The sequence below is a fragment of the Nylanderia fulva genome, unplaced genomic scaffold (genome assembly GCF_048542155.1).
Source record: "Nylanderia fulva isolate GAGA-0341 unplaced genomic scaffold, ASM4854215v1 Scaffold7, whole genome shotgun sequence".
Lineage (NCBI taxonomy): Eukaryota > Metazoa > Arthropoda > Insecta > Hymenoptera > Formicidae > Nylanderia > Nylanderia fulva.
Genome location: NW_028190807.1, coordinates 1,304,160 through 1,316,439, shown reverse-complemented (window position 1 = coordinate 1,316,439; position 12,280 = coordinate 1,304,160). Strand labels below are relative to the sequence as shown.

The 12,280-nt window shown below is 37.5% G+C and overlaps 2 protein-coding genes and 1 long non-coding RNA gene across 7 annotated transcripts in view; 2 read left to right on the top strand and 1 right to left on the bottom strand.

The window, feature by feature from the left end:
- The window catches only part of LOC114934665 (uncharacterized), a 40,533-nt gene extending 38,245 nt beyond the window's left edge, over positions 1–2,288 (top strand). The window contains exon 13 of one of the 2 annotated variants that reach the window (XR_003820327.2): positions 1,672–2,086. Coding sequence is in view for 1 of the 2 variants with exons in the window: in XM_029307363.2 (XP_029163196.1) it covers positions 1,672–1,692 (21 nt within the window). In the remaining variant the exon portion in view is untranslated. Of the gene's footprint in view, positions 1–1,671 lie in introns of both variants that reach the window. The other variant, XM_029307363.2, reaches the window with a different exon arrangement.
- Positions 1–12,280, bottom strand: part of LOC114934663 (uncharacterized) — a 46,463-nt gene that overhangs the window by 7,084 nt on the left and 27,099 nt on the right. For 3 of the 4 annotated variants that reach the window (XM_085488541.1, XM_029307360.2, XM_029307359.2), the window contains exons 12-21: positions 11,747–11,852; positions 11,458–11,641; positions 10,674–10,860; positions 8,862–8,976; positions 7,960–8,096; positions 5,808–5,947; positions 4,544–4,646; positions 2,339–2,370; positions 1,978–2,052; positions 1,698–1,878 (exon numbers count right to left, since the gene is read on the bottom strand). In XM_085488541.1, the coding sequence (XP_085344667.1) occupies positions 1,698–1,878; positions 1,978–2,052; positions 2,339–2,370; positions 4,544–4,646; positions 5,808–5,947; positions 7,960–8,096; positions 8,862–8,976; positions 10,674–10,860; positions 11,458–11,641; positions 11,747–11,852 (1,260 nt within the window). Of the gene's footprint in view, positions 1–1,384; positions 1,620–1,697; positions 1,879–1,977; positions 2,053–2,338; positions 2,371–4,543; positions 4,647–5,807; positions 5,948–7,959; positions 8,097–8,861; positions 8,977–10,673; positions 10,861–11,457; positions 11,642–11,746; positions 11,853–12,280 lie in introns of those variants that run through there. The other variant, XM_085488542.1, reaches the window with a different exon arrangement.
- LOC146720389 (uncharacterized) overlaps positions 7,980–12,280 on the top strand; it is a 30,229-nt gene continuing 25,928 nt past the window's right edge. Inside the window, exon 1 of the long non-coding RNA XR_014926077.1 lies at positions 7,980–8,175. This is a non-coding gene — a long non-coding RNA (uncharacterized LOC146720389). The remainder of the gene's footprint in view (positions 8,176–12,280) is intronic.

Below are 12,280 nucleotides of genomic sequence, written 5' to 3'. Positions count from 1 at the left end.
GGCTGTAACTCGGAAAAAAACTTTCTATACACAGGGTGTTTCTCAAACTGTCAGAAATTTTAAGAATGTATTCTAGAAGTCAAAATAAAAAAAAAGTTCCTATAAACATGGGTTCAAAGATGCTTCTTTCCCTCCGAGGTTTTTGCACAGATCGAGAAAATGATTTTTTCAACAGGGCTTTTTAGGGCGTTGTAACTCGGAAAAAAAGCATTTTTAAATCCATGTTTATTTTGACACCTAGATTACACCCTTAAAATATCTGACGTGGTTTTAGAAACACACCGTATAAGAAAGACGTAGATCCTGTCGAGAAAATGTCCTCGTCGCCAATTTAATGATATAGCGGCCATTCGATCTGTACATCGCCTTGAATGGAGTACCCGGGTGGTGGTGGTGGCGCTATTGTGTTACAAACAGCGTTATATCGCGGTTTCGCTGCGAAAGAAATTGGAAAATTTACAGTCCAGCAGTGCTTCCGCTCAACCACCGCGGGAAGCGTTTGCGAGGGTGCGAGAGTTATCGACACCCGGGCCGTTTTAAAGCGCGTTCCCGAACATTTTGCCGAGATAACGCGGCACGTCGCGTATGAAAAAAAGGAAAATAAAAAATTAAAAAAAACTCGTTTTCTCTCTCTCTTGGCTTTCGCGAATCCCGAATAAAAGTTGTTACACACCATTCGTGTGTCGCGCGCCACTTCTACGGTTACACTCGCGTAAATTCAGCGCTGCCGGGGGCTATCTTATTCGAAGAAGATAATTCATCACGTACGAGCAGGAAGTAAACGCGCACGATCAGCGGCGCCGCTAACAAGATCGTCAGGGCTAAAGCGAGGGCGCTCTCGACGACGAAGGGTGGCGTCGATTGTAGGGTTAAGACGAGCTTCCCGGGCGCGAGCACGTTCAACATTCCGATCCGCTTGCGCTTCGATCACGTCGGTCGTTATTGCAAAGCGTTCCTCTCCTGTCGTTCGCGCGTCTCGTTTTTCACCTTTAGAGACCCTGAGATAGATCGCGGCCTGGAAATTCGAAATTCGAGGGCGATCGATGCCACGGACTGCCACTGCGCTGCCAATAGCCAACAGCAGTGTTTTCTCGATAATCGAGCTGATTGCCGATATACTTCTCGATGTCACTTCGTTCTTCTTCTTTTTCCTCGACTTTCCTTTCCGCGGCTGCATTCGAATCGCTGGTGTTAGTGTGCTGGATAAATTATTTATTTCTCGAACGTATAGTTGTGACATTTTTCTGATGCTTTTCTCATTGTTTGTATATTTTTTATTGTTATAAATATCATTTATATATATATACAGTTTTATATTATTTACATAGATTTAGATATTATTTATATAATATAAATATTATATTATATAAATAATAATTATACTATATTAATATAGTATTTATATATATTTTTGTAGATTACTATTCTCATACAGGTATTTATATAATTCATTTTAACGTTATAAATTTAAAAACCAGATCAAAATCCTGCGACAGCGATAAATCACACATTTTTTTATTTTAGTATATTTTCTATTTAAAAAAAAAAAAAAATTGTGTGTCGTCTCTTAAAAAAAGCCAATATCCTGAGTCCAACTCTCCTCTCCCTTTTCTGTCCCTCTGTAGAACATTTTGTATTCACTTGCATTAATAAGCGTGTTTGTCTCGATAGCGAAAAACGAGCACATTATAACTTACAATCATCATTGTTGTACGGCGCGGCGACGTCTTCGCGAGTTTGGATCTGCTGGATGGGCGGAAGTTCGCGATAAGAAGCGCCAGCATCCTGATAACCGTTCTGCCGACGTTCCGGATGCCGCTGATAAGCTCCCGAGAAGATTCTGGTGTATCTCAGGTAACAACCGCTTGGTATTTGCCACTGCAAATCGGGTTATTAGGATAGTCGTAGAATTTTCATCCCTCTCCCACCCACATTTCGCTCTCTTGCGCAATCACGAAAAACCTCTCGTCTACTTACGTTGTAAGAGGAGCTCGGCACGGACTGGGGCGGTCTGCCGGGACACATCAGCATCTTTCTTCTGTAGAATCTCGGCTAAACGAGGAGATAAGTGCATTGAGCCCCGGTCTCGCACATGAATTTCTCTCCCGCGACTTTAATCTACGACTATATCCTTGAAAGGATCTCTTTCCGCGAACGCGCGACAAAACCATTTCGCTTTAAACGCTCCCGGAGAGGATATCGATATCTAGATATTTTCGTTCGCGGAAAATTTATTTTTTATTTTTTTTTATTAATATGTAAAAGGCAATATTTTTCCCTCTTTTTTTTTTTTTTTTTTAGAAACGGGAGAGAGAAGATAAAAATGTTTTATACTCACTTCGGAACTATGATTATGATCCTCCTCGGATTCTGCAAAAATACAAGCGTATTTTGATCGATCGTTTTCTCCGCAATTACGGAATACAGGGTGTATCTAAATAAGTGCGAAAAATTTGAGATGATTCTTTTTCAAAAATTAAGGAGGGTTTCTTGTATAAACATATATATTCTTAAAACAATGTGATGATCAATATATATTCTTATATCCATGGGCGTTCGCAGGATTTTTTGCTCAGGAAGGGGCATAATAATTTTTTTTTATTTTGTTTTATTTTAATTTTTTTATATTACATATGCAAATAAATTTTGGTGTTCAAAAGAAGAGGAAATGTTTAATTTTTTTGCTGATTTCAAGGAGGGTAAATGTCTCCTCTGCGGACACTCATGCTTATATCCGTCCTTGAAAAGTTACACTTTTCTAAAGAGGGAGGTAAAAATTAAGTTTTTACTTTTTTCTCAAATTTCAGACAAATTAAAAAAATGAAACTTGGATATTTTCCACTAATAAAAAGAATATTTATTAATGTTGTTTGTATCTCCCTGTATCGTTATATAAGAGAATAAAACTAACAACCCCTATTTAATTTTTCATCAGAACTTTGATATAAAAAAGCCCCCTTAATTTTCGACAAAGAATCATGTAAAATTTGTCGCACTTACTTAGATACACCCTGTATATTTACTAGAAGGAGGAGAAGGAAATAAACGAATATTTATTAATGTTATTTGTATCTCCCTGTATCGTTATATAAGAGGATGAAACTAACAACTCCTATTTAATTTTTTATCAGAACTTATATATATAAGAAAGTTCCCTTAATTTTCGACGAAAAATCATGTAAAATTTGTCGCACTTTTTTAGATACCCCTTGTACATTTATTAGAAGGAGGAGAAAGAAATAAACGAATATTTATTAATATTATTTGTATCTCCCTGTATCGTTATATAAGAGGATGAAACTAACAACCCCTAATCAATTTTTCATCAGAACTTTGATATAAGAAAGTTCCCTTAATTTTCGACGAAAAATCATGTAAAATTTGTCGCACTTTTTTTAGATACACTCTGTATATTTACTAGAAGGAGGAGAAGGAAATAAACGAATATTTATTAATATTGTTTGTATCTCCCTGTATCGTTATAAGGGGATAAAACTAACAATCCCTAATCAATTTTTTATTAGAACTTATATATATAAGAAAGTTCCCTTAATTTTCGGCAAAAAATCATGTAAAATTTGTCGCACTTTTTTAGATACCCCCTGTACATTTATTAGAAGGAGGAGAAAGAAATAAACGAATATTTATTAATATTATTTGTATCTCCCAGTATCGTTATATAAGGGGATGAAACTAACAACTCCTATTTAATTTTTTATCAGAATTTATATATATAAGAAAGTTCCCTTAATTTTCGACGAAAAATCATGTAAAATTTGTCGCACTTTTTTAGATACCCCTTGTACATTTATTAGAAGGAGGAGAAAGAAATAAACGAATATTTATTAATATTATTTGTATCTCCCAGTATCGTTATATAAGGGGATGAAACTAACAACTCCTATTTAATTTTTTATCAGAACTTATATATATAAGAAAGTTCCCTTAATTTTCGACGAAAAATCATGTAAAATTTGTCGCACTTTTTTAGATACCCCCTGTACATTTATTAGAAGGAGGAGAAAGAAATAAACGAATATTTATTAATATTATTTGTATCTCCCAGTATCGTTATATAAGGGGATGAAACTAACAACTCCTATTTAATTTTTTATCAGAACTTATATATATAAGAAAGTTCCCTTAATTTTCGACGAAAAATCATGTAAAATTTGTCGCACTTTTTTAGATACCCCCTGTACATTTATTAAAAGGAGGAGAAGGAAATAAATGAATATTTATTAATATTATTTGTATCTCCCAGTATCGTTATATAAGAGGATGAAACTAACAACCCCTATTTAATTTTTCATCAGAACTTTGATATAAGAAAACCCCCTTAATTTTCGACAAAGAATCATGTAAAAGTCGCACTTTTTTAGATACACCCTGTATATTTCCTAGAAGGAGGAGAGGGAAAAACGTGATAATATTTCACGTTTGAAAAGAATCGACGTTGCGTTGCGTTGCGCAACACGTTTCGCCGCGAGAATCCGTTTCCGGTCTCTCGGGGTGGAGAAGGGGTACAATAGCGTAAATTTACCTCTCACGTGTATCGAGAAATGGCATTCGGCTCGATTTCCGGCTGCATCCGAGGCGACGTAGCGCACGCTGTGAACTCCGGGATACATCACGTGTCCGGGACCCTATACATATACATATATGCGAGAGATGTACGATAATTAACTTTTCGCGCGCGACTGCATGCAAATTTCCCTCCAGGAGAATATCTCTCGAGGGTACGTATATATATCGGAGCAATCTCGCCTGAACGCTCATCGGCAAAAATTAATGAGTGATCGTCGCGATGGGATTCGATATTTTTTCTCCCTCCCGATCTCTCTCTTTTTTTTTACACGACCGATTAACGAAGCAGCTACTTACTCGCGCGAGATCCTCGTTTCAATTTGCCTAATCAGATTAACTGTCACAGGTTGCATAATGTCCAGGATCATTTATAATCCGCCCTATCGAGGGGGCGCAAAGCCACCAATTATCCGCGCTCCGGTTATCGCGCGCACAGACAGGGTAATCTCTGTTATTACGTTAATAAAGTACACGTACAACCCCTTTTGCCGGCAAAACGCCAGAAAAGTAAAAGGAAAACGGGAGGGGCGTCGCCCTCCTCTGACAATGATTAATCGTCCGGTCCCGGCCGGTTTTTTCGAACAAAGATATACTATAGCAAAGAAAATCTCGCAGATATCTTTCACTGCGTTCGCGAGTCCTTTCGCAAAGTCTCGAAATATATGAAACGGATAATTAATGAACGATCTTTGTTCTCGATATTAATGTATACGCCCGTTGTCAACGATCGCGCGCAAACTTGGAAACTGAGAATATTAACTCGAGAAGCGTCCGCGCGACGGAAAAGTGACAAATTTTGGCCGCGGATTTTGCAAAAAGAAAAACTGCGCATTTGAGCACATTTGAGGATTGATAGTGCCGCGGAATATACGAGCCGCACGTACCTTCGTCCTATAAACGTATTCCACTGCGACGGTTTTTTCGAACAAAGATATACTATAGCAAAGAAAATCTCGCAGATATCTTTCACTGCGTTCGCGAGTCCTTTCGCAAAGTCTCGAAATATATGAAACGGATAATTAATGAACGATCTTTGTTCTCGATATTAATGTATACGCCCGTTGTCAACGATCGCGCGCAAACTGAGAATATTAACTCGAGAAGCGTCCGCGCGACGGAAAAGTGACGAATTTCGGCCGCGGATTTTGCAAGAAGAAAAACTGCGCATTTGAGCACATTTGAGGATTGATAGTGCCGCGAAATATACGAGCCGCACGTACCTTCGTCTTATAAACGTGTTCCACTGCGACGTTGTCGGTGAACGTTGGCTCTTGCCAGAATATCAGACGGTTTCGCTCCCCCGGACTCAATCTGACTTCGAAGGACGTGGGACACATTGTAACTTTGGGGTTTTCCGTATCTGAAAAAAAAAACCATGTAAATCACACCTCGCGAATATTCTTTATTATCTTTAACGTCGCCTAGAAAGCACAAGTCGAAATTTTCTCGTCTCATTATCACGCATATTTTCATACATTTTCTACAGGATCTTAATAGGTTTCATTTACATGGAAATTGAGTTTCTACTTACCTCAAATCTTGGACAATCAGTTTTAAACTTGAAGTAAGAGCTTCCGACAAAAGTACATAGGTAAATAATTTAGCTTGATTTTTTTATAAAATGGGTATAGAATTGAAAATTGCGCGAGAGACGATGGGAGAAAATTTCGACTCGAAAGACTATATAGATTCGCGAGAGATAAAACTGGCGCAATCGATTAAGAGCGAAAACATTGAGACGCGGGAGGACGCGCAGCAAAAGCGGTTATTTAGCCATTAAGAGTTTCGAAGCTGCGCCGCGTAATTTCCACGAGTTTGTCCGATCGACGCGAGTTTATTCTGCGTAATCGCATATCGAGTACGGCGAGATGCGCCGGAGCTCCTTCTTCCAGCCGCTGCGTTGCGGAAGGAACTTGCTTAAAGCGAGTTTCACCAACTTTCCGAATGAGTAATTAAGCGGGACGGGACGGAGGAGTGCACTTTGCCGTGGAAACTAAAGTTTACCGCGTCGAACCGATTCGACGAGTGCCGGCTGATTCCTGTACTCTGATCAATTGGTGGTCCCTTCCACCTCCGTCCCAACAGTGCGAAAAGTTTCTGCTCTTGAGGAAAAATAGATGAATTTACAAGGGAAAAAAAGGAGAAAGTATCGATAAAAGGGAACACGCCTCTCTCCGGGACTCTGAATTAATAATGTACAAAATCAAAGATCGACTTTCGAACTATTGAATTTTCTATTCTTTTTTATTTTTACGTTCCGCCCATTTCTAACTTTGGCGGTAGAAGAATTAAAGAGAGGAATCGGAAAGAGATTAATCTCGCGCGAATCGAATTGCGTTAAAGTGTACCTTTCTTCTTGCGCTCGCGTACATTTTTCAAAGGATTCGCCTTTAAAATCTCTCTTTCGATAGCGACGTAATTATTATATTTTATATTTTTTAGCCCCGGTAAATTCATTTATTTATAAATAAGCGTAACGCTAAAGTCCTAGATATCAGAGAGGCGACATTCAGATTTTGCTTCTTGTCCGTTTAAATGACAAAGAGAAAGTATTCCTATTTATAAAAAATTTTTTAAACAAATAATTATTATTATAAAATCATAATAACATAAAGAAAATAATAACAATAATAATAATTTATTTTTACATGTATTTTTTATTTATTTATTCTTTTATGTATTTATATATTATAATAGAAGCAAAATGGCAGATAATCGAGATCAATTGATATATGTCGATAGTCGCTTCTGTGATATCCAGTGTTTGCTGTTATCTAAATAAAATTATATAGATAATCATCTAGATGAAATTTTGACGTCGTCTTATCTTTATGTAGATAATAAAAATATATATTATTTATACCTGCATCTTATTGTTAGATGAAAAAGGTGTAATCTTTACTAAATTATCTATAGAATCGAGAATAATATTCAGATAATTTTAGATGGTTTACAGTCATAATAAATAAAAATACTCAAGGAGTATAGAGAACTTGAGCAGTAAGTGATAAAAACTTACAAATAAACTGAATATATTTTTCTATCCCTTTAATAATTTACATTTTTTTTTATAACTATGTTTACATAAGTAATTTTAAGAATATAATTATCTGGAAGTTATCTAGATGAATCGCTATATAATTTTATCTTTTTATCTAGATACATTTAAATTCAAAGAATCATCTTCGCATCTTATCCAAGCTGAATTGACACATTTTCATCTTACCTTTATCTAGATAATTTAAAAATCATCCGAGCACAACACTGGTGATATCTAGGGCTCTAGCTCAACGATAAGAAAAAGGGCATAAGAAAAGGGAGCTCTCTCGCGACGATTTTATTCCTATGTTTTTTCTTATAAGCGAGACTTACCGCGCACTCTTATCACAATTCTACAGGTGCTGGTGTAATTAGAGACCGGCGACCACGCCGTAAAGGTAACGACCGTCGTACCCGCCGGCAGATCCGCTTGCAATTGCTTCGCCCACGGGGGTGAGGCGTGTACGTATCTAAAGAGGACGAAGGAAAAAGAAAATAAGAGGCCACACGCAGAGAACGCGACAGCGCGTAAAGACGTAACTAAGCAAGGTAAGTGTGACGCGATAAATTCAAATAATATATTATCTTCATATTTGCTGTTATCTAAAAACAACTTTTCAGATGATTATCTAGATACAATTTTGGCGTCATCTCATCTTTATATAGATAATAAAAATATGTATTATCTATATATGTGTATATCTTAGATTAAAAAAAGTGCAATCTTTATTAAATCATCTAGAATAATATTCAGATAATTTGGTTTAGTCATAAGACATAAAAATACTTAAATAACGGAACTTCTTGAGCAGTGAACGATAAAAACTTACAAATAAAAATATAAATATATTTTGTATATCCCTTTTAAAAATAATATTATCTGAAAGTTATCTGTATGAATCGCCATATAATTTTATCTTTTATCTAGATATATTTAAAACAAAATTATCTTCATCTTATCTATAAAATAAATTAACAAATTTTTATCTAGCTAATTTTAAAATCATTAAAAAGCATAACACTGATTATCTCGTTTGCATTTAACGGAGAGAAAAGGGTCGTTCGAATAAATCTACGAGGCGCGAGAAATATTATCTCAAAAGGGTGTTATTTTAAGTGAGAGAAATTCAGACTTGACTCGGACCATTTGCTCCGTAGTTATGTCTAATTATACGCGCAATTATATACGCGCACTGTGATATAGTTCTATGATTCTATGTATATGTATTTCTTACCTCCACCAGTTCATGTTGGACTTTGGTTGCGGGAAAGTTACGCGTATAGTGTTTTGCCTGGCCGGCAGTTCGACGTCCATGTCCTGGGGGCAGCTCACGAACGGTCGTGGCGTGTCTGCGGCGATAAAGTCGATTGTTGTTAAGTTTCCGACACCGATAGCACGGGATCATATCGTAATTACGTTCGCGCGCAATTCCCATCTATGCTCTCCCGTTTGCGTTCTTACGCGAGAGAGAGAGAGAGAGACGTTACTTTAACAGGTGCCGGAAAATATCCCATCGTGCGAAACGAACCTTGTTACCTTGCTATACCCCTTTTTCGTTTTTCACATTATCGTGTTTACGATAACGCAACATTATATAATGTTCAATAGTTTTTTTTCTTTTCGCCGATCGAAAAATCGACATTTTTTTTTCTCTCTATCGAGTTCATTCAAAATTGAGCGCTAAATCGAGGATTTTGTCAGAGATACGTCGAGTATATTCCATAAAAAAAATTGACGGAACGAGAGGTAATAAGCGTAATATCGTTTGATACCAGATAAAAGCTGTCCAAAGGACGTCCCTTTTAGAAATTTAAATACTTGTTCGAAAAGTTGATTTTATAATACATTAACGAGGGGTGGGTGGGGATGTGCGTATACGTATATGTCTGTAAAAAAGTGCAATGGTGGAAAGGTAGAATCAAAATCTCCTTTCCATTAAACGAAACAATTAGCGGCACGAAAGAAGAACCGCGAAAATGTGCGCGGGGCATGAAAAAGCGGGCAAAGCGGATGGAACGAAACGATGGGAGGAAAAGAGCGGAACGTAAAAAGCCGCCGAGCCGGAGTAAGCTCGTTAAGGGGCGGCGTTAACGTATGATCTCGTTAGCAGGCAGCCTCTACACAGGGAACTTTGTAATATTAAAAGCCGTTTCCGAGTGGAGCATGACTAATTTAACGCGTCCGAGAATTTTCGCCGTTGGATTACTCTTGGTCCGCGCACCCCGGCGATATTTCACGCATGTTCGAACACGCGCGAGCATCTCGAACTTTGCCTTTTCTTCCGTACTTCCGTGCACTCGTTCGGAAAAAAACCGATAACGAGTTCGAAGAGAGGAAATAGTATATTGTGTATCAAGTGCGAAAAGTTGACAATTGGTCACGAGTGCGGGGGATGGACCACCCCACACGAGTGAACAATTGTCAATCCGCACTTGATACACACGATATTTTGTATTACAAGTGCAGGAAAAGTGGCTTTGTGCGCGTTTTCTGTGCGCGAGGTGGCCGATCGCACGCCGTCATCTTGCAACGGCACGGTGCGGGAATAGCCGCGTTCAAAGTCATTGTCCACGGCTGAAGCCGTGGGAAATGTATTGCCCACGGTTTTAACCGTGGGCAATGACTTTAAACGCGGCTTATTCACTCACCGCGTCGCCGCTGGATGGCGGCGTGGGAAATCGGCCGCTTTCCGCACAGAAAACACGCACACAAAGTGCCACTTTGCCTGCACGTGTAATACAAATTAATTTAAAGTAATGCGCGCGTCTCGCTCCATCAACGTTTTCCCTTCCGCGTTTTCCGGGAAAAAATGTCGCAAAATTATTCCGTAAAATATCTTCAGATAATTTGTCAAAACGATCAAGTGTTGGAGTAACGATATTAAAAAGTAACGCCTCATAACGCAACAGTCAGCTTGTTAAAATTTTATCGAGTGAACATCTCGATGAAATTTCTCGCAAAGTTACAAACGGGTGGCGGCGTTTTTTCCCTCCCCGCTAAAACTGTAGAATTGTAGAGGAAGAGGAGAGAGTTACAAGCAAGTTACTTGGATTGTAAAGGGAGTCTGTCACAACTTCGCGCAGACAGATAGGCTCTTTCCCGCTCCATCGGCCGTCACTAACGCAGTGTCTCGTGTGCGCCCCTTCCAGTCGGAATCCTCTGCGACATCGAACGTGACATTTGGCACCCTGCGGGTAGACGGATGCGCCGGAAGAGTGACCGGGACATCTGATCTGTTCGATTTTAGAGAAGATTGTTTCAAGAGCAAATTTTATTTTTTAAATTATTATTTCTGCCGATATATATATGAGGCATTTCGTGTCAAATGAGCCACTTTTATTGCGAAAAAGCGACCTTTTTTCATTTTTCGCAGCTAAATTTTATGCTTAATATCCTTACATTAAAACCTATAAATTTTATAGAATGTTATCTTTTACCGTTTAAAAACTGCACTTTATTCTACCTCGATATGTCAATTAAAGATATTGAATATTGAAAATGACCCTTGATATGGAATGCCCCATATATGTATTTATCGATCTCATATCAATTTTAAATTCCACTATTCTTTCTATTTCTCGCTCTTTTTATATTTAATATGATTTAAAATGATAAAATCAGGCCAAGTATATTTTAACGAATTATATATAATAACAAATAAAAATTTGTTAAAATTTAGTAAATGCGAGAAAGAAATACGTTGTGTTATTGGGTACGCGATAAAAGCTATCTTCGAAATATTTCAAAGAAATATTTCAGACATATGCTCAAGTTTCGCATCTAATGTAATGTTTACGGTAGCTACACAGTAACAATAACAATGTTCACACCTCTCCGTGTAAAGGTGGCTCCATGGCGTGACATCTCGATGTCGGCGAAACGCAAGTTCTCTCGTCGGGTGCCAACACTAAATCCACACTGCAACTACAGTAGTAACTTCCGGCGGTATTGACGCACTCTCCGGTGCAACCGCCGTTTCGGTTTAGACACTCGTTTACGTCTTGACATTGTCCCCTGCGTCATGCAATTATAGGTGAAGAATTATATCGGAGAAGAAAATGGAAGATCTTAATTTTTCGAAATAATTTGTTGTCTCCAAAATTCGTGCTTAGCTCTTACCTCGTAATTAACGTATATCCGGTACGGCAAGCGCAGACAAAAGATCCCACGGTATTGATGCACTCGTGATCGCATCTGTCGCGATTCCATTCGCACTCATTGATATCTAATATCAAAGTTTGAAAATTAATGTTATAAAAAAATCATGCAATTTTTTACACGCAAAAATTAAAATCAAAAGGATCACTAGATTTGATCAAGTTGATTCATATAAGTATTTTTAAGAAGTTTTTAAAGAGAGATTATATTTATATTAAATTTATATCCCTTTTTTTGAGACAGCAATATATCCAAAATCGAGACATAAGACATCTTTAAGATGTCTTTAAGGGATTTTATGATATTTAAAAAAAAACATCTTAAAACGTCATGTTTCAAATTTTGATGCTGTCTGGGTGATGAATATTCTATTTTTCATCGCGCTCATACACATACATAATTTATTCTTTATACGACAAACAAACTTCTTAATGAATCAGACTTATAGATTGACTTGATGTTTTGTGTCCTAGGTAATGCTCTACTATATTTTAT